A 26,168-nucleotide genomic window follows, 5' to 3' on the forward strand; every position below is an offset into this window, starting at 1 on the left:
GCTCCAGCTTGAACGCCCCATGGCACAAGGGAGCTCATTGCCTCTCTCCAAGCTTCCCCCACCTCCTGTCTCTGGGGCTCTCCTGGGAGCAAATCCTACTGAGTCAGGTCTGGGAGTGCCCACACCTCCACCCTGGCAAGGAAGGGAGGCTGCCAGAACAGCCCAGGAGCACATGGGGGAAGGTGCAAGGTCCTGCTGGGTAATCCTGCCTCACGGAATCTCAGTTCACTCTCTGAAAAATGGGAGCGAGGGCGTATGGGGTGAAAAAGGATGGAGGATCACAATGCACCTACCAGGACCGGCCAGGAAAGTGGACAATGACCACTTCCGAGGCCTGACCAAGGGTTTGCCTCTTGCGCCCCCTGGTGGCCCAGGGGGTGTGGGCGTTCTCTAGGTGGGAAGTGCAGGGATGGACATGTAAATGAAATGCAAATAAACCAGCCAAGTTCGGAGCCCTCTGACTTGGGAGTTGTGAGGGGTCTTCAGTCTAAAGACCTGATCTTTGAATGGAGAAGACTATTAGTCACTAGTTGAGATCGCACCCAGGGACGGTGGGTGATGGGGAGCCCTGGGAGGGTCTGGGGCACCCCAAGACTGCACCCTACTAGCTTACAGCACAGGAACAGTCCAAGGCAGCCCCTGGAAAATATGCAGTTCCCTCACTTAGCCGCCTGTTTCTCCTGCCGGTCTGACCCCTAGGTCTGACAGGGCTGGCCTGTCTTGCTCACCAGGGCATTCCCTGGGCAGGGCCTGGCCAACAGAGGGCAGTCAATGACTGCTGGATGAATGACTGATGGACAGAAGGACAGAAGGACGAGCGCCTTCCGAGTGGGCAAACGGTGACAGTGACTTGGTTGGGGGCTACACACCAGTCAGGGCCACTTATCAGGTGGACCAGAGGATTCTCCCTCCCCACAACCTGGCCTGGGGCAAGTGGGGAGCAGGATGGCGGCACAGAGGCCCCTAATACACCCTAGAAAGGGGAGAGAGAATGGACTCCTATTTCCTGGCAGTGGGAGGTGGTCCTTCTTCCATATCTCCTGTGTCCATGAACCCCTTCCTAGGCCCTCAGGCCCCTCCACAACACTGACACCCCACCAGGACCCTCTCTCTCTCCCGTAGGGTACCCCTGACCCTTGCCGCCTCTCTCTTCCAACCACTCACAACACCTAGGGAAGTGTGGGGAGATCCTCTCAGAGCAGTCGGCCTGGGACTCACCTGGACTATACTTCAAACAACTCCATTCTGATCTTTCTGATACCTGGTGCTGGATACTGCACTGGCAGCCAGCGGGCCTTGGAGGTGTACAAACTGCAGACCATGATCTTCCAGGCTTGAAATTCACAGTGGTCAGTGTGGGCTTTTCTGCAGTCAGCAGAAATGGACTCAAGGCAATTTTGGCAAATACAGTTACGTTAGAGACCAATGAAACTGAATAATCAAGATTTACTGGTGTCAGGTACAGTTGGATCCAGGACTCCATGCAGTGTTCTTGGGTCTCCCCTTCCAACTGCCTAGTTCAACAACCCTAGTGGGAAGACAGTGACTTTCCCAGGCTTCCCAGCAAAAATTTTTTTTTCCCCCGGCAAAATTCTCGAGTGAGACCTCTCACAAGGTCACATGCTCATTTCTACCCAATCACTGTGACTTGGGAGGTGGTGGCTCTGATTGGCCAGGCCAGTGTCCCACATCCACACCTGGAATGGGACACTCCCATTCCAGGCTTTTCCATATGGCCTGAGCCTGGGGTGGGCATTTCTGCTCAAGACAGAATGCAGACCGTGCAGGCAGATACACAAATGTCCACCTCAGCCTGTAGAGAAGGTCCAATCCAGGCTTCTTTGTCCAGATGGAGAAAAGGAGGACCAGAGGTGCCTGGGTGGCTCAGCTGGTTAAGCATCTGACTTTGGCTCAGGTCTTTAAATCATGGTTTGTGGGTTCGAGCCCTGTGTCAGGCTCTGTGCTGACAGCTCAGAGCCTGGAGCCTACTTCAGATTCTCTCTCTCTCTGCCCCTCCCCAACTCATGCTCTGTCTCTCAAAAACAAATAAACATTAAAAAAAAAACAGAAGAGAAAGAAAGAAAGAAAGAAAGAAAGAAAGAAAGAAAGAAAGAAAAGAAAGAAAGGAAGGAAAGAAAGAAAGGAAAAAAGAAAGAAAAGAAAGAAGGAAGGAAGGAAGGAAGGAAAGAAAGAAAGAAAGAAAGAAAGAAAGAAAGAAAGAAAAAGAAAGAAACCCAACTCGTGCTCTGTCTCTCAAAAACAAATAAACATTAAAAAAGAAAGAAAGAAAGAAAGAAAGAAAGAAAGAAAGAGAAAGAAAAGGAAGAAAGACCAGACCAGAGAGGCCCAGCTCTAGGCCCCATGTTATACAGCAGGAAGCACAGTAGGACTCAGTCTCTGGAGTCTGCTGTGTGACCTTGTACAGGTCATGCCACCTCTCGAAGGCTCTCTTTCCCCATATGTATTTGGGGGTAACATCTGCCTTACCAGGCTGAGGATGAAAGATGAAAAGATAAGCCTTGAAAAGCCCCCAGTGTAGTTCCAGGCACACAGTGGGTGGTTGTTCAGGAGTAACAGAGTGGCAATTACCGGTCGGGGGGGCCGTGGCCATGACTGTGTCTGTGATCAATGGGGGGCAGGTAGGAGTCCACAGGCAGCAAAGCCTTGTCTCCAGACATTCACAGAGGGGCCCAGAGGCGGCGCTGAGCAGAAGCAAGAGGAATGTGCTGGCCACACCTGCTTGGTCTTCAGTCCCTGCCAGATTCCACAAAGTTGTGTCCAAAGGCCCCAGCTTTAGTGGGGCTAGGGGATGGAGGGACAAGGGTCAGGGACAGGTCTGAGAGACCCTCAGGGTGGCAAGGTCACCCTGATGAGGTGGCACCTGAGGCAGGAGGTACTAGGTGGGATGGGGGAAGAGGTGAAACCCCAGGGTAGGACTCCCAGCACTTCTGGTCAAGGATAGTGACTGCGCCTGGCCTCTCTGAGCCTGTTTTCTCTTCTATAAAAGGGAACTGTGCTAGAGGCCCTGGACTGGAGAGGCAGGTGAAGTCAGACGCCAGGGGAGACTGTGACTTGACCCTATAAAGGTTACCAATCACCCTGTAGGGAACAGTTTGGGGGGAAAGTGCGGGGTGGAAGGCTCTGAGAGGGGCAATGGGGCAACAATTCTGAAGAGGAAGGGGGCAGGGCCTGTAGGGATAAAGGCGGGATCAGGAGAAGCCACAGAGAATTTTATTCCAAGGGGGCGCAGCAGCAGAGGGACAGCAGATGACAACAGGGTGTGGGGAGGGCAGCAGGGCGGTGTCCTTGAGGCTGGATGGTGGGAGTGATGAGGGCAAGGAGAAGGGAGTGGAGAGATGGTGGGGTGTAGGCCCAGGGCTGGTGGGCAACACTGCGTGGGCCATTGGGGTGAGTTGCTGACCCTCTTGGTAGCCCCTCCTGACCCAAGTCCTCCCAGATGCTCCCTAGGCAATCCCACAGCCAGCGGGATTCCTCACTACCCCCAGCCGGAGAGCTAAGCCTGGCACACAGCAGGTGCTCAAAAAGTACTTCAACTGCATACACATGAATTCTGCTGCCTCTTGTCTCTGGAGGCTGTGGCTCGGGGGGGCTGTGGAGGCCCCATCCCACTCATGCCTCCCAAGCCCTCTGAGAGGGCCTCTGTGGCACAGAGCGCCATCGTAATGCCTGGCAAATGGGCGGGGCTTTGAGAACTACAACAGCCAGAGCTCAGGAAGTCCCTCAGATGCCGCCGATCTGCCGGGGTCTGCCCTACATGGGCGCCGAGTAACAACGTGCCAGGCCTTTCTTGGTACCATGCTCTCCTCACACAGTCGATCACACCTCCCGGTATTGAGGCCTTCCTGCAGTCCTCTCCCATCAAGTTCTTGGCCTGGCCACGTGGCTGGCCTCGACCAATGGAGCATCGGCAGCGTGAAGCAAGAAGAGGTCGGATGGGCACAGGCACACGGGGGCTGCCCTCTGGGCACCCGGTCACCAGGAGAAGCCTAGGTCGGCCTGCTGGGGAGGCCACGCGGAGGGGAACGGATCCCCTGCTGCTGACGGCACGGGTCCAGATCCAGATGTGTGAGTGAGGCCACCTCTGACTATGAGCCCCTTTGAATTCTGATGAGTGCCAGACAGTTGTTAAGTCCAGAAAAACTGCCCAGCTGAGCCCAGCCCAAATCGCAGGACTGTAAGCAGCCAAATGACTAGGGTTGTCAACCACTAAGTTTGGGGATAGTTTGTCATGCAGCAGTCGCTGATTGCTACAACACACATCACTATGCAGCAGCACCCTCTGCTGCCTGCTGAACCACTCTGACGGAAGGGAAAAGCAGAGACCAGAGAGGGGAGGGACTTTCTCAGGGTCACACAGCTGGCCAGCAGTGCAGCAAAGATTCCTGAGCTGGGTGGGTAGCCATCATTCTGGGCTCTGCCTGAGAGAACGCGTGTGAGTAAAACAACCAAATGTGGGCTCCCCTTTCTGTCTTGGCAGGGGGAACACGGGATTGAGACAGGGCCTGCGGCCTGGAGAAGGGGCAGGGAGTTGGCACAGAGAGCACGAGGGAGACGAGGGCTGACAACGTCCTGCGTAGCAGAGGCCTGAAGATCCCTACCACCCCGAAGCCTCCCACTGATGAAAGTATCCTACAAGCCCAGGGAGAAAGCCCAAGAGGTTAGACGAGCAGGTCCCTTCTTGGACACCGAGAGGGTGGGTTAGTTCAGAGCATGGAGTACAGAGGTTCACGTCCCCACTTGACACTGACCTGAGCCAGAGGGGCCAAAGCACCTCCAAGTCTCTTCCGGGATCAAGCTGAGGAGGGCAGGGGTGGTTCGTCAGGGCTGGAACAAAACACGGGCAGCGTCCTTGAGGCCAATGTCAGAGGCCATGGGGCATGCTCAGTTAGGCTGGAGATGGGTTTGGGTTACCTTCCAGTCCCCTAAGACCCCTGGCCTCAGCCTTCAGGGCATCCTCTGTAAACATGGGACCAGCCACCCACTTCAGAGGTCGTGGTTGGGACTCATGCAGGACTGGGCACTTCAAACCCGCAGGGCTTGCCAAGAGAAGTGTTAAGCAGCACTTTAAGCTGCTAGAAGCATCTTTCAGAAGCAGGCACAAGCAAGGCATCTAAAGCACTTGGGAAACCATGAATTAAAAATAAAAGGTATTGGGGGGGGCGCCTGGGTGGCTCAGTGGGTTAAGCGTCCCACTTCAGCTCAGGTCATGATCTCACAGTTCGTGGGTTCGAGCCCCACCTCAGGCTCTGTGCTGATAGCTCGGAGCCTGGAGGCTGCTTCCGAGTCTGTGTCTCCCTCTCTCTCTGCCCTTCCCCAGCTCACGCTGTCTCCCTCTCTCAAAAATAAACATTAAAAAAAAAAACTTAAATAATCAATCAATCAATCAATCAATCAATAAGGTATGGGGGAGCCTGGGCGGCTCAGTCGTTTAAGCATTCGACTCTTGATATCAACTCAGGTCATCATCTTGCGGTCATGGGATCAAGCCCCACGTCAGGCTCCACACCGAGAGGAGCCTGTTTGGGATTCTCTCTCTCCCTCTCTCTGCCTCTGTCAAAATAAATAAATACACTTAAAAAAAAAAAAAAAAGGTAACAGCTATGGCTTTTTGAGGCCCTACCGTGCAGGGGGCGCTGTGCACACTACACAGCAAGCTCTGGCCCCAATGGCTTGCACCAACCTACAGCAGGGCAGCCCAAGGCAGACAGTTCTTTAAAGCAAAAGAGCCCAGATCAACCCATGTCGTGCTACCGTCTGTGAGAAGATGGCTGCACGTCCATTCTTACACATTCACCAGGCTTTTTTGTTTTTGACAATTCCTGCGTCTCAGTTGTCAGAACAGTAACACCGATTTTTTTTTTTTTTTTTCTTTCTAAATGTCTGGTGGGGGACAGGCATGCCAGACCCAGTCCCAGACTGCAGGAGCCGGACATGTATCAAAGCAGAGTTACAGCTTACAGCACGTGCACATGTGCCCAAGTGCATGTTTATTAAGTTATAATGACAGCATGACAAAAACTCTCTCCCCAGGGTGCGAGGACTGTAAGTGCTTTTCATTTTTAGGCCATCTGGTCCTTGGCTTGAAGCCTCCTTCAGCTCCGGGCAACCTCCCCTGCAAGCCTCGCGGGCTCTGTCTCCCTCTTGCTCACCCACTCCAGCCACACTCGCCTCCTAGATGTTCCTCCAACACACCCAGATCACCATCCCCAGGGCCTCTGTCCTCACCACTGTCCAACCTGGAACCCCCTCCCCGGGCTACCTCCCATCTGCATGGTGCTCAGGCCTCTGCTCCCACCTCCCCAGAGAGGCTCCCACCTCCCTTTTCTTCCTTTGCACATCTGAAATGCTCGTCTGTTCCATGTTTACCTGGTTGCCGTATGCCTCCCCGTGAGACCACGAGTACATGCATATTGGCCACCGCTGCATCCCCGGTGCCCAGCCCAGGGCCGGGCACACAGCAGAACTCAGGACCTGGGTGCTGGGTGGCTGTACTCTCCCGTTACAGACGCCAAAGGACGAGAGGAAGCCACCAGGAACCATGAGATGAGGAAAGGGAGCTGTCTAAGGAGTGAGAAACAGCAGTTCCTGGCTGAGAAGCAAAGGTCCTTACAGCGAGGAGCGGGTGGTCCCGGAGCTACCTGTGGCTCTGGGCGGCAGCATTCATGTGGTCCCGGATGCTGATGGCCTGTTTCAGAAGACCCTCCACGCTGCGGAAGTAGACGCTGCTGTCAACAAGGTTCTTCACAGCACTGAAATGGGAGGATGGACCCAGTCGGTGCCACCCCGCCTTACCCTCCCCTCCCTGCGCCTGCCCATGTAGCCTCCCAACCAAAGGTTGGTGGCGGCGCCTGCACGGGCTCAGTGCTCAACAGGCACCCCAGGGATTCTGTGGGCTTATCCGGGGTTTAAAGTTTTGATTTCCCTGCCACACCTCGATGACATCTATGCGACAGAGCGCATGATGGCCAGAAGCAGCTATTTTTTTGAAAGTTTTTATTTATTCATTTAAGTAATCTCTACACCTGACGTGGGGCTTGAACTCACGACCCCAAGATCGAGAGCGAGTCACAGGCTCTTCCGAATGAGCCAGCCAGGCGCCCCGGGTGCAACTTTTACATCCTGCTGCTAGACCACCTAATGTTTTGAAGAAGCGATAAATGTGTAAAAATGGCCTTTTAGATAACCTATTCCTGCCTCTGAAGGAAGCTTATGAACTCAACTGTGAAGAGCTCTGGAGGTGAGCTTAGAGAGAACCAGAATAACTCACTACTAATTAAGGGGACACCACTGCCAAGCTGTGCTAGCCTCTGGTGTTGGTGCCAGACTAACAAACATCTAATGAAAATGCCCCTTCCAACAGCACAACAGTAAAATATTCACCAGGCCACCCAGGGCCCTGCTAATGCCAGCAACTCACCTGCATAGCATCTGCAGTAGAAATAAAAGTGTCATTTTAAAGCGGTTCTATTAAAGACAAAAAACTCACTCCTATTTATTATCAGTCAGGGACCTGCTGGAAAACGGCCATGAGATCAAAGCGGGGATTGGGGGCTATCACCTGCTCTGTTAGCTTGTTCGTTTTAGCACTACCAAAATGCAGTCAGCTTTTCTAGGGTTTGCCCACCTGGATGAAAAGCTTGTTTTTATGGGAATGCAAACTGGTGCAGCCACTCTGGAAAACAGTATGGAGGTTCCGCAAAAAATTAACAATAGAACTACCCTACGACCCAGCAATTGCCCTAGTAGGTATTTATCCAAGGGACACAGGTGTGCTGTTTCGAAGGGACACATGCACCCCCATGTTTATAGCAGCACCATCAACAATAGCCAAAGTATGGGAAGAGCCCAAATGTCCATCGATGGATGAACGGATAAAGAAGATGTGGTATGTATATACAATGGAGTATTACTCGGCAGTCAAAGAGAATGAATTCTTGCCATTTGCAACTACGTGGATGGAACCGGAGGGTATTATGATAAGTGAAATTAGTCAGAGAAAGACAAATATCATATGACTTCACTCATATGAGGAATTTAAGATACTAAACAGATGACTATAAGGGGAGGGAAGCAAAAAGAATATAAAAACAGGGAGGGGGACAACAGAAGGGGGACAAACAGAAGAGACTCTTAAATATGGAGAACAAACAGAGGGTTGCTGGAGGGGTTGTGGCAGGGGGGATGGGCTAAATGGGTAAAGGGCTTAAGGAATCTCCTCTTGAAATCATTGTTGCACAGTGTGCTAACTAACTTGGATGTAAACTATGAAAAATAAATAAACTATAGGGGGAAAAAAGCTTGCTTTTATAAGTTCCCTCTTGAATAGTTTATCCAATTTAGTATCTATAAATTCTGCATCAACTACATAAAGCATTGTCAACAACCAAAAGGGCTCTTTCATGTCCATAAAGGAAACATGGTCCCTTAGCATAGAGAAATTCACATCTCCCTAGCGAGAAGTGCTCAGAGCTCAGAATACACTGGCCTCATGCTTACCTCAGCATGGCCCGGTGGAACTTTCTGGAACATGACGGACACATTCTTTATCCGCTGACATGGCTGCTAAGCCCTTGAAATATCGCTAGTGAGACAGAGGAGCTGAATCTTTTATTTCATTTTAATGCATTAAAATTTAAGTGTCACCCATAGCCCGGACTCCTTCACTGAATGGGGCAGCTAGAGGAACCGGGACAAAGTACAGACTCTGACATGTTCTTCCTTTGACCTGGGCCTTGCTGGTGAGCCCACAGCCGCGCAGGAGCTGTTCGGCAGACGTGAGAGAGAAACTCCTATTTCTTTTCTACTCTTTCTTGAGCTAATGAGGGTGTCTGAGGCCACCATCCTCAAGAAAATGCCATCCGTCTGGAATGCCTTCTGTCCCAGTGGAGGGGCCAAGGCGGCTGATGGTAGAGCACTCAGCTCAGTACCCTCAGCAGCAGGACCTCCTGCCAAAGAACCTTCGTTCGCACAACAGAAACAGGCAAGCAAACCCCGTGGTTCCACAGCTTGTACTGCTGGGGTGTGTCCAGCCTCCATGAAAATGACTTAGTCCACGCAAAGGGCAAACGGCACTTCTAAATAACATTGCCAAACTCGCGAGGCAAATGGAACAAGCCAGGACGTTAAGTATAGTCAGGGGAACCAACTGAAGAGGGGGAGGCAAGGCCAGGAAAGGTGTGATGATGAAAAGAAACACTGGCTACTACTTTTTACTCTGACACACATCTTTCCCTTGGGACTGGGAGGTGGGGGGGAGGGGAGGGGGTGGAATCTGAAGACTTAGAAAAAGCTAAACACAAAATAATAATAATAATAATAATTAAATGGTACCCTCACATTCACAGCAGCATTATCCACAGTAGCTAAAACGTGGAAGCAACCGAAACGTTCGTCGACAGATGGATAAACTGAGGTGGGTCTACGCAATGGAATCCTACTCAACCTTAAAAAGGAGGGATAATCCAACACAGGCTACAGCATGGGAAGACCTGGAGGACAGCATGTTGAGTGAAAAGAGATGGACAGAAAAGACAAATACTGTCCGACTCCATTTATGTGAGGTCCCCAGATTCATACACAGGACACAGAATGGTGGGTGCCAGGGGTCAGGAGAAAGGGAGGGGGGGGGTTAGTGTCTGACGGGGAAAGTTTCAGATTTGCAAGATGAAAAAAATGCTGGCAATGGAGGGTGGGGATGGCTGCACGTGAATGTATTTAATACCACTGAGCCGTATACTTAAAAATAGTTAAGGTGGCAAGTTTTACGTGTCTGTTATACACTGAAAAAAAAAACTGGAAAGAAATAAAAATGTAAAAATAATCAGCTGTATTTGTGCTGTGGCCCTCCTCTCAGCTGCCGTCCACCCCACTGGCCAGTCTGTGGTCCTGGATGTGGGAAGGAAAAGTCCCTTGAGGCACTGGCTCCCTTCCCAGATGGCATCTCCCCTAAGCCTTTCCACCCCTTCCTACGACACACCACACGGGGAGGGGCTCCACTCGGGAAGAAGCCTGCCTGAGGCACGTGGGGGATGGGCAAATGGTGAGAAGCACAGGCCTGGATTGGAACCTGCTGTGTGGCCAAGTAAGTCGAGATCCACGTGCCTCAACTCAGATGCGTCTGGCAGGAGAAGGTTCACTGGAGAGCTGGCTGAGATGCCCCGGAATGTCCAAGAGGTGACCCTGGGGCATACGGGGACAACCCCAGCAGTGGGGAGGCTACAGGGCTCACCTGCAGGCATACTCCACTGTGTAAATGGCTCCCTGGCTCTGCTCCTCCCATCGCTGCATGTCAGCCTGTGGGAGACAGGAAGCTGTTAGCAGGAGGGCTGCTACCTCCACCCTCTCAGTTCCTGGGATGGAGCACCTGATTACCCATCACCATGGCCACAGAGACCAGCCCCCTCCATCCTGATCTTTCCTCCTGAAAATCCCCTCCCTCACCGGTCTGGGCTTTCCGCCAACACGTGGCTACCATGCCTCAGGGCCTTTGCACCGGCTGTTCCCTCGGCCTGGCACATCGTTCCCTCAGGTCCTCATGCTTCCTTCTCGCCATACAAGTGACAACGAATGCACATCCGGCCACCCCCTTCTTCCAAATCTGCCCCCAAATCTGTCCACCCATGGCCTCAACCTGTCTCAGTGACCTCGTGCCTCCTTGCTGCTGTCCCAGCCTTGACTCCTCCCCCAACAGCCCCTGTTCCATGTAGCAGGCCCCAGATCATGAGGTGAGGACTCTGGGGGAGGTCAGTGCCAGGGGTCAGTGGGGCTCACCTTATGCTGGGCCAGCTCAGGCAGAGAGCGGCGCACGTGCTCCTGCAGCCGGTACAGGGCCACGGATGGCTCATTGGCCAGGACATAGACACTCTCAGTGAACTTGTCTGTGACTGGGCCGAGCAAATCAAAAGTTGGGGGCCGGGGTAGGGGGTGGCAGAGCAAGGGAAGGGCGGCAGAGACACAAAGAGACAAAGCATAAGACTCTTGACTGCTTAATCCGCGAGTCCAGCCAGAGCAGCGAGGGGTGTCCAGTGTCCACTCAGGAGCTGGGTCACCTGTGGTCCCAGTGATGGGTTGAAGGAGATAATCAAGAAAGGCTTCGCTCATCATGATGTTAACACATCCAGTGAACTCATGGGTTTTCCTCTCCCAAGCCCACTTGCGGTAGACACTGCTTCTGCCCACTTGGACCCTCTCACATTCCCTTTACCCCAAGGAATGAATCTGAGACTCTTCTTCGAGGGTCCTACCAGTTACTGGACCTGAAAATGCCTGGAAGCTTAGATCGCTGGGTGGCCTTCAACCATGACTGACCATCAAGGGGTATTAAAGGCCACATCTCCTGCTGTGTGTTGGGACAACGTGGAGGTGTAAATCATCCTTCTGAGTTCTCCTGAAGCATCAGGCTGAGGATCTGCCCTGAGATCACTCCTTGCTCAGCTTCCCCTATCTCCCTTGTGAGGTTCTCCTGGTAAGTTAATTACACAGAAATCCTTACCCCACGGTCTGCTTCAACAAATGACATTCCCAGCCAGTCAGTCATCTACACCCTCCCATCCATGACAGATCCTGCTGGTTCTGCCTGAAGACAAAGTCTAAATCTCACCTATTCTTACCACTACACTGCCCACGCTGGTCCAGGCATGGCCACCTCTCTCCAGGACGCCAGATTCAGCTCCTTCCTGGTCTCCCTGCTTCCGCTCTGCCAACAGTCCAATCTCCAAACAACGGATGGAGTGATCTCCTAATGAACATATCAGATATGTCCCTCCCTTATCTGAAACCCTCTTATGGCTCCCATCAGCCAGAGCGTAAAATCCACCTAACTTACTATGGCCCATAAGCCCCTGTATGTTCTTCCTGCTGTTAACTTCCCTGCCTTCCTCACCATCCAAGGCACAGTGGCCTCCTGGCTGTTCCTTGGACACTCCCAGTACTGTCCAAAAGAACTTTCTGAGATGACCGAAAGGTTCTATAATCCATAGTGTCCAATAATGTAGCCACTAGGCACATACGGCTGGCTACTGAGCATGTGGCTGAAATGTGAAATACGACTCACAAATTGAGTTTTATTTTTTTGTTTAAAGTTTAATTCCGATAGAGTTAACATACAGTGTTATGTTAGTTTCAGGTGTACAATATAGTAATTCAAGAATTCTACACATTACTCAGTGCTCACCATAAGAATTTTAAGTTTTACCTAATTTTAATTAACTTAAATACCCATAAATACTGTGATCAGTAGCTGCTGTACTGCTGCACACCTTGTTCTGCCACTGACCCTCTCCTCCCCCCATGGGCTTCTCTTTATCCCTCATGTCTCAGCTCCTGGGCAACGCCTTCCCTGATCACCACGCTTAACCGGATGTCACTTCCATCTCATTCTCAACCTCAGCACCTCGTTCATTTCTCTTATAAATTCTCATTCTTTATTACATTACATTTTTATAAAAAAACAAAAAACAAAAAAAGTTAAAGCTTGGATTCTTGAGGGCAGGGGCTTCTGGGAGCCTCAGTTTCCTTAGCTGTAAAAAATGGAATAATAGTACCCACCTCAAGGTTTGCTACAGAGATGGACCCCATGCTGTGCCCAGTGGAGTGTAGTTAACAAGACCGAGAACTCTGGTGCATCTGGGAGTCAAGGGAGGCTGTGCATGAGTCTGGCTAGTGTCAGCATGTCTAGCTCACTGCAACGCCCTCGGTAGGGTAGAGCCCATCCTGCCACCTCCAAACTGAGTGTACTCTTATCCCTCTTAGTCCTCCTGGTTTGGAAAATGAGCATAAGAGCTTACCCTTCAGTGCTGCTGCAAAAAAAGATGGAATGAACTATACTTGTGCCTTCTAAATAATTAACTAGAGGGGTGCCTGGGTGACTCAGTCGGTTAAGCAACCAACTCTTGATTTCCGCTCAGGTCATGACCTCACAGTTGGTGAGTTCAGCCCAGCACGGGGCTCTCTGCGCTGACAGTGGGAAGCCTGCTTGGGATCCTCTGTACGTCTCTCTGCCCCTCTCCCACTTGTGTTCTCGCTCTTTCTCAAAAATAAACTTAAAAATAATTACTAGAAATAACGTGTGTCATAACAAAAACCTTTATGATTTAACAAGTCTGTGGCGTTTGGTAATTTGTAACTATGTGACTTACAAATATTCGATGTTAACGTAAACCTAAACAAACACGTAACCATATACGGAAGTAACACGCACAGCGATTGCCACGTCACAGGCGTTCTTTCAATGCATTACAAATAGCAGGTCATTGAATTCTCACAACAAACCTATGGGGGCGGGGAGAGACTATTATACTTCCCATTTTACAGATGACAAAATCGAGGCACGGAGACACTCTAAAGGTTTTTAAACTACTCAGCGGCCGAACCAGGATGCAATGGTGGTCCAATTAGTTCCCCCGCATGCTCCCTCCAAGCCTTTGCCCCCTCCTGCACTCTGTCAAGTCACCCTTCTGTCCAGCCCGGGGCTCAACACAACCTTTCTTTCCCTTGAGTTGCATCTCCGGTTCCTCCATAACGACCGCGTACAGATTCCGAGGACCGGAAGCGGAAGTCCGGCTATGGGGAAGGCTTCTTAAACCTTCCCCTACGAAACCAGACGCCTTGGTGCTCCAGTTCCGGTGCCAATTGGCCTGCCCTCCTCACTACTTCGTGTACCTAGACTGGAGAGGAACCCTGAGTGAGAGACTGGGGAAGGAGGCACACCAGTAGACGGGTGAGGAAGGGGCGGAGACCCCCTGAAGCTCCAGGAGGGACACCCAAGCAGGAAGGGGCAAGGGCACGCTCCCTTCACGAACTTTCTTTTCCGGGAGCAGACGAATTAGGGAAACGCTCCAAACATTGTCCACTTCGGGCCTCATAAACGGCCTCTTTGTACCCTCCTATTGCCATCAGATTCTTGCACATGCTCACACGCCCCCAGGACCGCAAAGAAGACATTGTTATAAACGGGGGCGACAGTAGTGTTGCCCCTTTAAATCCCGACACCTCGACTTTTCCCCGCCCACCACCTTCGTACAGGAGAGAGCCCCGCCCGTCCTGGAGCAACTGGAGCCTAGCGTCTCCCTCAGGAAAAACTTATGGGTGGAGCTGCGGGGGTAGTGACGCAAGACTGTCTCAATGAAATCCTCTGAGCCCTCTGAGGCTCCACCCATCCCTTCAGACCCTGCCGGGCTCCCTCCAGAGCTGCCTGGACAAGAACGCGCAGGCGCAACAGCATTGCTTGGGCCCCAGCGGAAACCACGCCCCTCCCCCAAGTCTTAAAGGGCCAGTAGCAGCTTCTACTGCTCTTGCCTTTCGGCACTTTTGGGGAGGCAGGGTGCGCAGGCGCAGTGGGGTGCTCTGAGGTGGGGGTAGCGGTCGCGTATCAAGTTGCTCTCTGTCCCGGCAGAAGAAACCAGGGCGCTGAGGATCCAGGTTCCAGCTTGCTCCCTCCTATATCAATTGAAGGAGAAAAGTTTGTGAATTGGGCCCCCAAGTTTTGGGGGACCCGGACTTGCGGCGTGGGGTGACAGACGAGGCTCGTTAGAGGTGAGTGGACCTTTCGGATCTGTTTGGGAGGGGCCGGTGGGATGGGACCGATCACAGTTTGTTGAGCAGTCACTTATTCCGGGGACGCCCCCCCCCCCCCCCGCCACCACGCAAGAAAAAAATAACTACAGGGAACGTTTATTAAGCTCTGCCCGTTATCAGGCCCCTAGCTTTGCTATGTACAGGCACGGTGCTAAGACCTCATTTCCCCATTTGATTAATGAGAAAACTGAGGCTCAAAGAAGTTAAGTCATGTGCCCAAGTGCTCACAGCTTATAAATGGTGGGATTCGAACCCAGATAGCTGAACCCATTTTAAGTAAAGCATGTTGTATGTGCCCTGGTAGCGGGGGAGGAATGAGCCTGAAAAGCAGTTGGACTGTGGTTTTAACTTCCCGCTGAGCTTGAGTTTACCCACCCTCACCGTGAAAGGCCGGGTATGCTGTTGGTGCCTACTTAATAGGAGTTGTTGATAATTAACTGTTATCTTTTGGCGCTTCTGCCAGCTTCCCCCATGGAGCCCACCCAGCCGGCAGAGGACCTCAGTCTGACCCAACAGCTCCCCATCCCAGAATTTGGGGACCCTGAGGACCCCAGCGATGAGGCCCCCGATGGCTCAGACACTGTGGTGCTCAGTCTCTTCCCCTGCACTCTGGAGCCTGGGAATCCTGAACCGGATGCTGGTGCCTCCTCACCGCAGGGTAGGTAGGATGTTTCCCCTGGACTCCTGCCTCTGGGATGCAAGGACAATGGAATGTCAGGCTCAAGACAGGACCTCTGTCTTTATGTTCCATTACCCAGAATGTGTCTTCCCTCTCCACCCAGTGAGGAATTGCTTTATATGTATATATATGATGGCTAGATCCCCATAGCATAAAAGTTGCTATTTTAACCAGACTTGCATACAATTCAGTGGCGGTAAGTACATTCACATTGTGCTTAAGCCCCCCACCCCCACTCTCTCTGTTGTTCCAGAGCATTTCCGTCACCCCAGAAGGAAACCCAGTCCCCATGAGGAATCATTCTCCATCCCTCCTCCCCTAGCCCCTGTCAATCACTAATCTTTCTGTCTCTATGGATTTCCCTGTTCTGGATATTTCATATAAATGAATCCTACAACATGCGGCCTTTTGTGTCTGCCTTCTTTCATTCAGCATGATGGGTTTTTTTCACTGTTTTAAGTTTGATTTATTAAGTTTGATTATTAAGTAATCTCTACACCCCATGTGGGGCTTGAACACATGACCCCGAGAACAAGAGTTGCATGCCCCTCTGACTGAGCCAGCCAGGCGCCCCTCGGCATGATGGTTTGGAGGTTTGTCTGCATTTGCAGCATGTGTTGGTGCTTCATTCCTTTTTATGACCCAATAATATCCCATTCCAGACCACATTTCTTTTATCCATTCATCCATCGATGGACCCTTGGGTTCTTCCTCTTTAGGCGATTGTGACTAGTGTTGCTGGTACATTTGTGTACCGGTGTTTGTCTGAACAGTTGATTTCAACTTTTGGGGGTAGATACCTAGGAGTGGATTGCTGGGTCAGATGGTGGTGATTCTGTTAACCCTATTAAGGATCCAAGGATTTCTTTCTTTTTTTTTTTTTTTTTGAGAGAGAGAGAGAGAGCATGAGCAGGGGAGGGGCAGATTGAGGGAGAGAGAGAATCCCAAGCAGGCCCTGCACTCTCAGCGCAGAGCCTGATGTGGGAGTCAAACTCACGAACTATGAGATCATGACTTGAGCTGAAATAGACCAACTGAGCTACCCAGGTGCCCCTCAAGGATTTCTTTTGACTGGAGTCCTTGAACACGTCTAATTCAGTCCCTCCTGGGGCCTTGGTCCCTGCTGTTCCCTCTGTGTGGAACATTCTACCTCTTCCCAGGGCTGGTTTCTTCATCTGGCCAAGCTCTCAGTTGGTATCACCTCCTCAGAGTGGCCCTCCCTGACCATCGTGTCTGAAATGGACTCACCCCTGGCCCTCCCCTCTTTCCACTCTCTTCTACCTCCTTCTTTTTCTTTTAAGGATACTCTTTTTTTTCTTAAGTTGTTTTTATATATTTTTTTAATGTTTTTATTTATTTTTGAGACAGAGAGAGACAGAGCGTGAGCGGGGGAGGGGCAGAGAGAGAGACACAGAATCCGAAGCAGGCTCCAGGCTCTTAGCTGTCAGCACAGAGCCCGACGTGGGGCTCGAACTCACAGACTGTGAGATCATGACCTGAGCTGAAGTTGGACGCTTAACCGACGGAGCCGCCCAGACGCCCCATTTTCTTAAATTTTTTTTAACATTTGTTTATCATTGCGAGACAGAGAGACACAGAGCGTGAGCAGGGGAGGGGCAGAGAGAGGGGGAGACACAGAATCTGAATTAGGCTCCAGGCTCTGAGCTGTCAGCACAGAGCCCGACGCAGGGCTCAAACTCACAAACTGCGAGATCGTGACCTGAGCTAAAGTCAGTCGCTCAACCAACTGAGCCACCCAGGTGCCCCTCTTCTACCTCCTTCTTATTTCTCCTGAATACTTAGTTCTCTCCTTCTGTCTGACTCCCCCCTCTTGTCGGTGTACCCCTTGAGGGCAGAGACTATGTATCGTTTGCCCAGAACATCACCAGGTGTAGAGGAGAAAGGTGCACCCGGGTATCCAGGAGGGCAGAGTGAGTGAATGGTGGAGTGAGGCACTGTCTTTGGTAGCTCCAAATCCCGAGGGTCTGGTCTGAAGCCTCAGAGACATACTAGGAGCAAACTGAGGCCCTTCCTCTCTCTTCTAGGAGGCAGCTCCCTGAAGCACTCCACAACCCTCACCAACCGGCAGCGGGGGAACGAGGTTTCGGCCCTGCCAGCCACCCTCGACTGTAAGTGGGCCTCCAGTCCCTAAGGCGGGGAGAGATAACAGGTGCTAGTAGGTAGCAGGGGCCGGGAGGAGCAACTTTGGATGGGGTAAACTGAGGCATGGAGCAGGGATGGGACAGGTGAGGACTCTGCCTCTCTCTGGCCCCTAGCCCTGTCCATCCACCAGCTCGCGGCCCAGGGGGAGCTGAGCCAGCTGAAGGAACATCTGAGGAAAGGTGTGTGTCCACACGAGTACTGTGGTGTGTCCGAATGTGTCTGACCACACGTGCTGGTGTGTGCACGTGGGTATTGAAATGACCTGAGTCTCCACAAATGTGCCTGTGTCCACCCGTGTGCTCCCCGTCATGTCCGACCCCAGCCACCCGCCCTGTCCCTGCTCCCACAGCACTGGGGAGAGTGGGCAGGGGTGCATCCCAGTGGTACCACCCCCCTCCTACCAGGCGACAACCTCATCAACAAGCCGGACGAGCATGGCTTCACCCCCCTCATCTGGGCCTCCGCCTTTGGAGAAATCGAGACTGTCCGCTTCTTGCTTGAGTGGGTGCGTCCCAGCCCAGCTGAGGGCTTCCCAGGAACTTGAGGGTGGGCTGGGGTCTCGTCTGAGTCTGCTGGTGCCATGTCTATAAGAAGGGGCTGCCATGGGTACCCCAGGATTCCAGGGGATGCCCCCACCCATCCCATCACCACTGTCTCTATTCCCCCTACCACAGGGTGCTGACCCCCACATCCTGGCCAAGGAACGGGAAAGCGCCCTGTCCCTGGCCAGCATGGGCGGCTACACAGACATCGTAGGGCTGCTACTTGAGCGTGACGTGGACATCAACATCTACGACTGGGTGAGGCACCGCCCACTGGCCCTGGGCACCTTGCAGGGTACCAGGCCTGCTGTGGGTGCTGAGAACACAAGACAGCCTTCCCTGAGCCTTACAGAGCTCCTAGTTTGCGGGGAGGGCAGCCGACACAGAAACAGCTGAAATGTAGCGAATAGCACTGTAACAGCAGACACACAGGCAGCCGCAAGAGCCCGGAAAGCGGCCTCCAGAGTCCAGGGAAGTCGAGGAGGGTTTCCTGGAAGAAGGGGTATCTAAGCTAAGACCCAAAGGGGGAACGAGGCCAGGTGTTGAGCAGGAGGAAGAACCACATTAAATTGGAGGGCTGGGGCTGTTGTGAGAATTTGGAAAAGACAGAATGTCGGTTGCCCTTGCCCCTGCCTTTGACAGAATGGAGGGACGCCACTGCTGTACGCCGTGCGTGGGAACCACGTGAAGTGCGTAGAAGCCTTGTTGGGTAAGTGGGAGTAGCAGCTGGCCCCACAGGAACCCTGAGGGCCAGGGAGGGGTCCAAACTCTGCTCGAACAGCTCTTGGGATGAACGGTCACTACCTGAGTTTCCCAAGAGGATTGATCTGGGGACAGGAGATGGTAGGATAGTACAGGGGTCTGGCTCACCGGATTGAACACCACACCCTTCATGCCTCAGGGACCCTGGAGGTGGGGATTCTATTGGCCACATTCTTCAGAGAGCTCAGGTTCTCATCCAAGCCTATAAGGGCAACCAGCAGACCTGTGGCTATACCGTGAGGGATCACTGGATCTCCCAAGTCTCCATGCCCCATTCTGGGCTCCCAGCCCCGCTGCCTCTCCAGTAACACCTGCTTTGCTCTGCAGCCCGAGGAGCCGATCTCACCACGGAGGCTGACTCCGGCTATACCCCAATGGACCTTGCCGTGGCCCTGGGATATCGGAAAGGTCAGCCTGAGACACATAGGGCAGTGACAGTGCGCCGTAAGCAGGTGACCACAGAGGGGTGCACAGGACATCCCTCTCAGCTGTCACATGCTAGCGTTGAGAGTGTTCACATTAGCAAACACGTAGTGCCACTGTGTACTCACCTGGGCGTGTGCAGGAGGCTGACGTGTGTCAGTGACTGGGTTCATGATGAGATATACACAGGCACTGGGAGGCCCAAAGGGAAGGATGGGATTCAGGCTGGAGGAACCAGGCTGGGGGTAGGATCCTTGCAGAGGCCTTGCAGGATAAGGATGCCAAGAAGGAGGGGCCGGGCCACAGAGGGTCACTGAAGCCAGCCCTCTCCATGGCAGGACGTGGGCGTAAGTAGGGACCATAGGCTGACCCCAGTTTGTTCCCCCACTTCCCCCTTCAGCTTCCCCATCCACAAAATGGGGAGATCCTAATAGAACTGACCCCTTGGGGTCATGGAGAGATTGAGAGCCTGGGAGATTTCTCCTCCTTCCTTCAAGTTTTATTCCATTTGGGACAGAAGCCATTCCTCACAGCCCCTCTTATCCTTTCATAAAAGTCACCAGTCGAGAATTTTGTTTGGTAAAGATTTTTTTTTTCTTTTTTTTACTCTAAAAAGCCTCCAAAAATGCATTTTTACAGACTTAGGGAAAATTGAGTTTCCTGGCCTGGGGGCCTCAGTCTTCTCAGCTGTACTCTGGGAAGGGTGTGGATTTCCCCGCCTATGAATTAGGTCCTCCGTTTGTGTCTCAGGACTTGGAGATCCCCGTTCGTTCGTTCCCTGAGAGGCGGGTGTAGTTCTCATGCTGGGACACCCCGGCTCATCCCCCAAAAGAGGTGTACAAATGGCCTCTGTCTCTGCAGCCTGCATTCGATTCATGGCCCACCTTTTCCCTTTCCTGTTTCCAGTGCAACAGGTGATCGAGAACCACATCCTCAAACTCTTCCAGAGCAACCTGGTGCCCGCAGATCCTGAGTGAAGGCTGCCTGCTGGGGACTCAGATACTCAGGGAACAAAACAGTTGACGCAGAGCTGGGGGAACCCAGAACTGACTTCAAAGGCAGCTCCTGGACAGACGGTGGGAGGGGATCCTTCCCAAGAGGAACCAATAAACCTTCTGTGCATAACCTGAAGGACTTCACTGTGCTTCCCCAAGGGCTTCCTGGAGGAGTTAGTTAGTACCCGGTGGCCTCACGCCCTCTCCCCCAGCACGCGCAGGTGGTAGATGACAATTCGGCCAAAAAAGTCAGCGGCGTCCTCAAATGTCACCTTCAGCCGGTCCACCTCGGCAACTGGCACAGGGAAGGTGTGAGCATAGGCAGTCAAGGGAAATAGGTAGTTCATCATTTCCCATCTGGCAGCCCCAGCTTAGACACCACCAGTGTGCTGGGTGACGGGCCACACTGTGAGCCCTTCTGAGGCTCTCACACAGAACCGGTTACCATCAGCTCATTTTACAGATGGAACAATGGAGGTCCAGAGCCCACTTGCTCAAGGTCACATACCAGGGCCCACGGTTTTCAGAGGCACAGACCACCACCCCTGCTCCTCCCCAGAGGCCCAGGAAGGATATCTGAAGTGAGTTGTTGTCCTCAGGGTAGAAGTCCACAATCTTGCTAAGAGCCTCATTCCCCTGGGAACCTGCAACAGAGAAAGGGGCAGGTTGTGAGGCTGGGGTGCCCTCTCCAAACCCCCACCTTCCAGAGCCCTCCAGTACCTTCCAGGTGACCCCGGCGACTGGAGAAACCCCCCTGGAACTGGATCTGCAGCTGGGAGACACGGATGCGCTGAGGAAACTCTAGTATCACCCACTGGGAGGGGCCCTGGAGACAGACAGGGAAACTGAGGCTCACAATCTGTCCAGGCTCAGACAGAGCTTGCTATGTGTGTCTTATTCCCACAGTCGATGGGGGGAGAGGTGGTGCGAGGGGCAGCTGGCTGGCACTCGTTCCCTCCGTGACCAACTCTACTGTGCCCAGCTGGAGTGCTCCTTAGTTCTCAAGGCACCCCGGCCTCCTGAATCTGATTCACAGGATGGGTGGAGGGTCCAGGGAGAGGTGCCTCACCTGGTCCGAGTTCCAGCACGTTTCCTCGTTCTGATCGAACAGATGCTTCTTTCCAAACTGCCGAGTGTTGCGATTCAGCACTGAACTCACCCTGGAGGCACCAGAATAAGAGCGAAAAGACTGGCTAAACCCAGCGCCGAGGTCCCGCCCACCGGTGGGCCCGCCCCCTCCTCGCCTCCAGCTTACCCCGGCACCCCCAGCTCGGTTAACCCCGGGCTCAAGGGCCACGCCCGCCACTGCCCGTCCCCAGGGTCTCACCTGGTCACTGTCTCTGGACAAACCAAAGAGTGGGTCATCTCGGCTCCACAAAGCCTCTCAGGGCTCAGCCGGTGTAGCCGGTGTGCGTATTCCGACGCCAAAGCAGCCACAGCCGTTCCACCTTGACCACGCCTCAGAGTCTACAAAGGTTTCAAAGAAACTGCAGTGACCCGCGGCTAGATTCTCACAGCAGGTTCAAGTAAGGGAAACAGGTTTCCTGTGGGTTTCCGGGGGTCGCTCGGACTGCGAGCTTCAGTCTCTGCGAACAGCGCCGAGAACCAGAGCAGGACCCGGAACCACGAGGACACCGCGCAAGCGCACTGTGACTCAGACCTGCCCCTCCCATGCTCTCAGGGCAGGCGGCAATTCGAACCCCGCCCCTCCGCGCCCGCCTCTTAAAGGGCCTTCATCCAGTGCTGAGTTTTCTTTTGGAGCTGGAGGAAGAAGGGAGGCACCCGAAAGAATTGTTTGCCAAGTTGTGTGCGGGGCGCCGTCTTCTGGTGCCTGCGGGTATAGAGCAGGGTATAGGGTATAGGAAGTCTGAGAGACTTCCTATAACGATTATCTCCCTACCTGGGGAAGTCAGCCAAAACCCATTCCGTAACTGCTAATGCTGCCGAGCGCTTCATTGCCTCCCAGGGACCAAAGGAAGAGTTGAGAAAGAGGCCACGATGAGCGAGTCTTCGTCAGCCTCGTGTACCCCAGCTGCAACACAAGAAAGAGGCTTAGCCTCCAAATCTTTCTTCCTAGTAAATGCTGCCTGGGACAGGCTTCATGGAGGAGGGGGCGTGGGAAGTGGGTTTTGAAGGATGAACTGGGGGGAAGGAGGGGGTTGGCCAAACCAGACTGCACAAAGGCTAAAGATTTGGTTCACTGATTCACTAACCAAGAATTCACTCCCTGCTGCCCAGCCCTGTGCTGGGTGGTGCTGGGGACTGTGAAAAGCCTCAGCGAGAAGCCTCCTCCATACCTGAGGAGCCCTCAATTTTGGTAAGACAGAGCTACACACACACACACACACACACACACACACACACACACCCATGCAGTCAGGGCTGAGCCAGACATAGGGCTGGGAGACCAGAGGCTCTACCTGGAGGAAGGGCTTCCTGGGATAGGGGATCTTGTGTCTGTACCTTAGTGGGTGGGCAGGAATTTATCAAGGTAAGAAAAATGGGGGGAGATTTGTCCGGCAGGGAAAACAGTGTAAGTAAAGGCCTGGTTGGGTGAAAGACCATGAATCTGAATAAAATATGTGGAGCAAAACCCTGCTGAGCCTGAAGGTGTTTGAGAAAGGGCAAGACACCATCCCATCTGCATGAATGGAGGGTTCTGAGACAAACAGCTACTGGCAGAAGGCTGCAGGTTCCTGGCTTTAGCTGAATGGTCTAGAATCCAGCCCCTTTCTTCAAGGGCTAGGGGAATGGTTCTCCTGGCATCCTGCTAGCATCTTCCCAAGCCCACTCCAGTAAGGGGGTGGGGGTGGGCTGGCTGGGAAACTGGGACACCACCGGAAGGGCTGCCCCATCAGCCCCTGCCTGCCAGGACTTCCTGCATTCAGTCATGGCCTGGTGCCATCTAGACCTGGCTCTGCTGGTCTCAGTGCTGGGGCCAGGACTGCGGATGGCAGAAAAGACCTCTTTACCCCCAGAGGGAGGTGGGAAAAGCATGGACCCTGGAGGGTCCAGATCCAGTTTAAATCCTGGCTGGGTCACTCACTTACTGGCCATGTGATCTTGGACAAGCACGTTGACCTTTCTGGGCCTCAATTCCTTCATCTGTGAAATGGAGGGAATTCTGTTTATAGGACTGCTGGAGAATTTGGTGGGCTCTTTGGGGGACACATAACAACAGTGGCTGACCTTTGTTGAGAGCCCACCTTGTGATTGACTTGAAACCACATTTTGCTGGTTGTTCATCCACTGGTTCGTTGAACTTGCTGTGCTGGTCCATGTCACTTCCATTTTATAGCTGAGGATATATATACCCAATGTCCCCCAGGGAGGATATTCATGGCCTTAGCCACCCCCCCCCCCACCAGCGCCACTCCTGGTCTTGGCATGGAGCCACCTTGCCCACTGGTATGAGGCCAGCTCAATACCCTCTTCCCGCCTCCTCACCCCACTGGCGCCTGGGCATGAAAGAGCCTCCTGTTTCTCCAGGGAATTAGCAGCTCTAAGCTCCCAGCAGGGCAGCCAAAAGTGGTCCATTCATTTGCCTGAGTGAGGAAAAACCAGGCACTCCCTCCCCCCCCCCCCCTCACCCAGAGGATGGAGCAGAGGAAGCTCTGGAAGAGCCAGGAACTGCAACCCTGGTTCACTGAGGGAAACTGAGGCACAGAAAAGCAAAATCATTTGGCTAAGTTCATCCAGGGAGAGAAGGATTCAAATCCCAATCTGACTCTGGCGTTCTCTCCACGGGCTGAGTTTTGCACTTGTCAAAAGAGGCAATAGAGGCTCAGAGAGAGTCAGGTATTTGCTGAAGTCACACAGCAAGTATGGGTCAGCAGGGACGCTCCGTGGGGATGCAGCCCCACCCATGGCAAAAACCAGATCCCACTTCTCATGTGTTTGTTATGCTGGAGCAGGGCAGGGAAAGGTCTTCAGATAGCTTCAAGCCTTGGTTCCCTCTGGGGGATCAGTGTAATGATCGCCTCAAGGCTCCAGCCTGGAGAGTATGTGGGGGTGGATGTGACAGTTCCGTGACTCGCAGCCCCCAGTGGGGCAGGTCCAGGCCTGATTTTTCTGCCGGGGTCTGCCTGGGTTCAACAAGGCCCACCTCAGAGTAGATGGATGCCAGCTGGACTTGTCAGTCCTGGGACAGTGCAAACCTGGGAGCCTGGGCAAGTGGAGGTGACAGTAGAAGCAGGGGTGGTGGCGGTGGCCAGGCATCCTGGAGGTGATCTCATCAGGGGACCCCCCCCCCAGGGCCACTACAGGGGGAGTGATGAATGGTGAGCATGAGTGGCTGTGTTGTGAGGTTGGACCCAGGAGGACTATATGTCTCCGTGTTGGTGCCCGTGTGCCTAGCGATCATAGTTGGGTGCTAGCTGCCTGTAGATGTGCCCACAGCTGTAAACATGGTTGAGTGTGAACAATGTGGGGCACATGTGGGCTTGTTTGTGACTGCCAGGAAGGCTAAGGTACTGCAGGGCATGTATTCGACCGTGAAGGGACTAGAGGTGCGGTTTGAATCACAGCTGCGGGTTTGGTTGTGCAAGAGGCATGACGTGTGTGCAGCCACATGAGGTCGTATGTGGTCTGTGTGACTTACGTGTGGCCTTGTCTCATGTGGTTGTATATAAACCACCTGTGCGCTCACTGTGGGCCTGGGACGTGACTGTGGGTTAGTGGTTTGTTGGGGTCATCGTGTGACACACGTGAATGCGGTTGCATGTGTCACGGCCGTGTGTCACCTTGAGTATGTTAAGAGGCACTTTGGAGGGACACTGTCCACCCTTGAGATCCAGCTCTCCTGGTGGGTCCAGCCTCCCTGCTCCTGCTCTGGCCCACTAGCCCCCTCCCTTGCTCCATCCCCCAACTTGGTTCTCAGCCCCTGGCCTGGGCCCCAGTGTGGGGGGCACAGAGAAGGCACTCAGGGCTGGCGGGGGGTGGCTCACCCAATCCCAGTGCAGGCCTATAAATAGCTCTTTGAGCCCAGCAGATTCCCAGGCAAGGTTGCCTCATTCAAGCCCCCAGCAACAGCCTGCCTCCCCCACCGCCCTGGGCCCCAGGCCAGCCCCTCTAAGCTCAGCCCTGGCGCTGGCCAGGGGGACCTAGGGGTGGAGAGGAGGGGGTGTAGAGAGGTGGGGGCAGTCGGGAGTGGGGGTCAGCTTGGCTCTGAGGCCATGAACCTAGACTCCCACTTGACCAGTACCTATACTGTACAACCTCAGGCAGGTGGTCCTGTGCCTCTGAGCCTCAGTTTCTCCAGCTGGAAAATGGGCAGCAGCATGATAGCAGCTTACGTGTTTACTTCCTGTTTCATTCTCCCAGCAACCCTGTAAGATGGGGAGTCTTAATTATCCTCCTTTTTTAGTCAGGGAAACTGAGGCACAGAAAGACAAAATGGCTGGTCCAGAGTCACTCTGTTAGGAGTGGAAGGTTTGAACCCTGAACGTGTGGAAACAAAGCTGCCTGGATGCCTTACACATGACACAATGCGACCCCGGACCCCCGGCTCCCCCACCCTAACCAATGCTGCCACAATCACCCCCTCACCCAGCCTGTAAACTGTGGACACTCATGTCAATGTGATCCCTGACCTCCAGCTTTCCTCTGTGATGAGGACTGAACAGTAAGCATAGCTCCCCAGTGTATCACTTTTTTTTAAAGTTTATTTATGGATTGGGGGGGGGGGGTATATGTGCCCGTGTAGGAGTAGGGGAAGGGCAGAGAGAGGCCAGAGAGAATCCCAAGCAGGTTCCAAGCTGTCAGTGCAGAGCCCAGTGTGGGGCTGGATCCCACAAACCATGAGATGATGACCTGAGCCGAAATCAAGAGTGAGACGCTTAACTGACTGAACCACCAGGTACCCCCTCCCCCAGTGTGTCACTTTGGCCCCTAGAGCCATCACTGCCCAGTGCATCCCATCCTAAGCTGAGAGACAAAAACCCTGGGAAGGAAGGTGGGGGAAGGGCTGATCTCTTTAAGCTTTTGTCCCCACTCGTTTCCATTATTTCC

The 26,168-nt window shown here is 53.2% G+C and overlaps 3 protein-coding genes across 10 annotated transcripts; 1 reads left to right on the forward strand and 2 right to left on the reverse strand.

The window, feature by feature from the left end:
• Nucleotides 1-3,209: 3,209 nt before the first annotated feature.
• Nucleotides 3,210-13,643, reverse strand: BORCS8 (BLOC-1 related complex subunit 8). Of its 5 annotated transcripts, none has more exons than XM_040445021.1 (7): nt 13,502-13,643; nt 11,621-11,758; nt 10,792-10,904; nt 10,250-10,314; nt 6,660-6,770; nt 4,770-4,845; nt 3,210-4,435 (listed from the first exon to the last, which is right to left on the reverse strand). In XM_040445021.1, the coding sequence occupies exons 1-6, from the start codon at nt 13,536-13,538 to the stop codon at nt 4,812-4,814; spliced, it is 498 nt and encodes a 165-aa protein (XP_040300955.1). In that variant the 5' UTR covers nt 13,539-13,643; the 3' UTR covers nt 3,210-4,435; nt 4,770-4,811. The 5 variants fall into 5 exon arrangements, with proteins under 5 accessions (XP_040300955.1, XP_040300953.1, XP_040300954.1 ...); XM_040445019.1 differs by having other exon boundaries at nt 3,210-4,439; XM_040445020.1 differs by having other exon boundaries at nt 3,210-4,530.
• RFXANK (regulatory factor X associated ankyrin containing protein) lies at nt 13,628-20,289 on the forward strand. Of its 4 annotated transcripts, none has more exons than XM_040445017.1 (10): nt 13,628-13,738; nt 14,414-14,553; nt 15,059-15,253; nt 17,320-17,403; nt 17,551-17,616; nt 17,842-17,942; nt 18,112-18,237; nt 18,622-18,688; nt 19,069-19,149; nt 20,071-20,289. In XM_040445017.1, the coding sequence occupies exons 3-10, from the start codon at nt 15,067-15,069 to the stop codon at nt 20,139-20,141; spliced, it is 783 nt and encodes a 260-aa protein (XP_040300951.1). In that variant the 5' UTR covers nt 13,628-13,738; nt 14,414-14,553; nt 15,059-15,066; the 3' UTR covers nt 20,142-20,289. The 4 variants fall into 4 exon arrangements, 3 of the variants coding, with proteins under 3 accessions (XP_040300951.1, XP_040300952.1, XP_040300950.1); XR_005781472.1 differs by lacking the exon at nt 13,628-13,738 and adding an exon at nt 19,565-19,743 and having other exon boundaries at nt 14,314-14,553; XM_040445016.1 differs by lacking the exon at nt 13,628-13,738 and having other exon boundaries at nt 14,321-14,553.
• On the reverse strand, nt 19,763-21,800 carry NR2C2AP (nuclear receptor 2C2 associated protein). Its single transcript, XM_040445024.1, has 5 exons — nt 21,487-21,800; nt 21,229-21,319; nt 20,880-20,985; nt 20,736-20,803; nt 19,763-20,470 (listed from the first exon to the last, which is right to left on the reverse strand). The coding sequence occupies exons 1-5, from the start codon at nt 21,522-21,524 to the stop codon at nt 20,354-20,356; spliced, it is 420 nt and encodes a 139-aa protein (XP_040300958.1). The 5' UTR covers nt 21,525-21,800; the 3' UTR covers nt 19,763-20,353.
• Nucleotides 21,801-26,168: the final 4,368 nt, after the last annotated feature.

This window comes from Herpailurus yagouaroundi, unplaced genomic scaffold, assembly GCF_014898765.1.
Source record: "Herpailurus yagouaroundi ecotype Mexico unplaced genomic scaffold, PumYag 193, whole genome shotgun sequence".
Taxonomy (NCBI): Eukaryota; Metazoa; Chordata; class Mammalia; order Carnivora; family Felidae; genus Herpailurus; species Herpailurus yagouaroundi.

Coding starts and splice junctions, on each gene's coding strand:
- RFXANK (XM_040445017.1), top strand. CDS start 15,067: ATGGAGCCCACCCAGCCGGCAGAGGACCTCAGTCTGACCCAACAGCTC. Junction 17,617..17,841: donor GAAGGAACATCTGAGGAAAG/GTGTGTGTCCAC, acceptor CCCTCCTACCAG/GCGACAACCTCATCAACAAG. Junction 18,238..18,621: donor ACATCAACATCTACGACTGG/GTGAGGCACCGC, acceptor TGCCTTTGACAG/AATGGAGGGACGCCACTGCT.
- NR2C2AP (XM_040445024.1), bottom strand. CDS start 21,524: ATGACCCACTCTTTGGTTTGTCCAGAGACAGTGACCAG. Junction 21,320..21,486: donor TGTCCAGAGACAGTGACCAG/GTGAGACCCTGG, acceptor TGGTGCCTCCAG/GGTGAGTTCAGTGCTGAATC. Junction 20,804..20,879: donor TCGCCGGGGTCACCTGGAAG/GTACTGGAGGGC, acceptor TCTCTGTTGCAG/GTTCCCAGGGGAATGAGGCT.
- BORCS8 (XM_040445021.1), bottom strand. CDS start 13,538: ATGGAGGAACCGGAGATGCAACTCAAGGGAAAGAAAG. Junction 11,759..13,501: donor GCAACTCAAGGGAAAGAAAG/GTTGTGTTGAGC, acceptor TATGTTCATTAG/GAGATCACTCCATCCGTTGT. Junction 10,905..11,620: donor CAGTGTAGTGGTAAGAATAG/GTGAGATTTAGA, acceptor TGCTCGGCCCAG/TCACAGACAAGTTCACTGAG.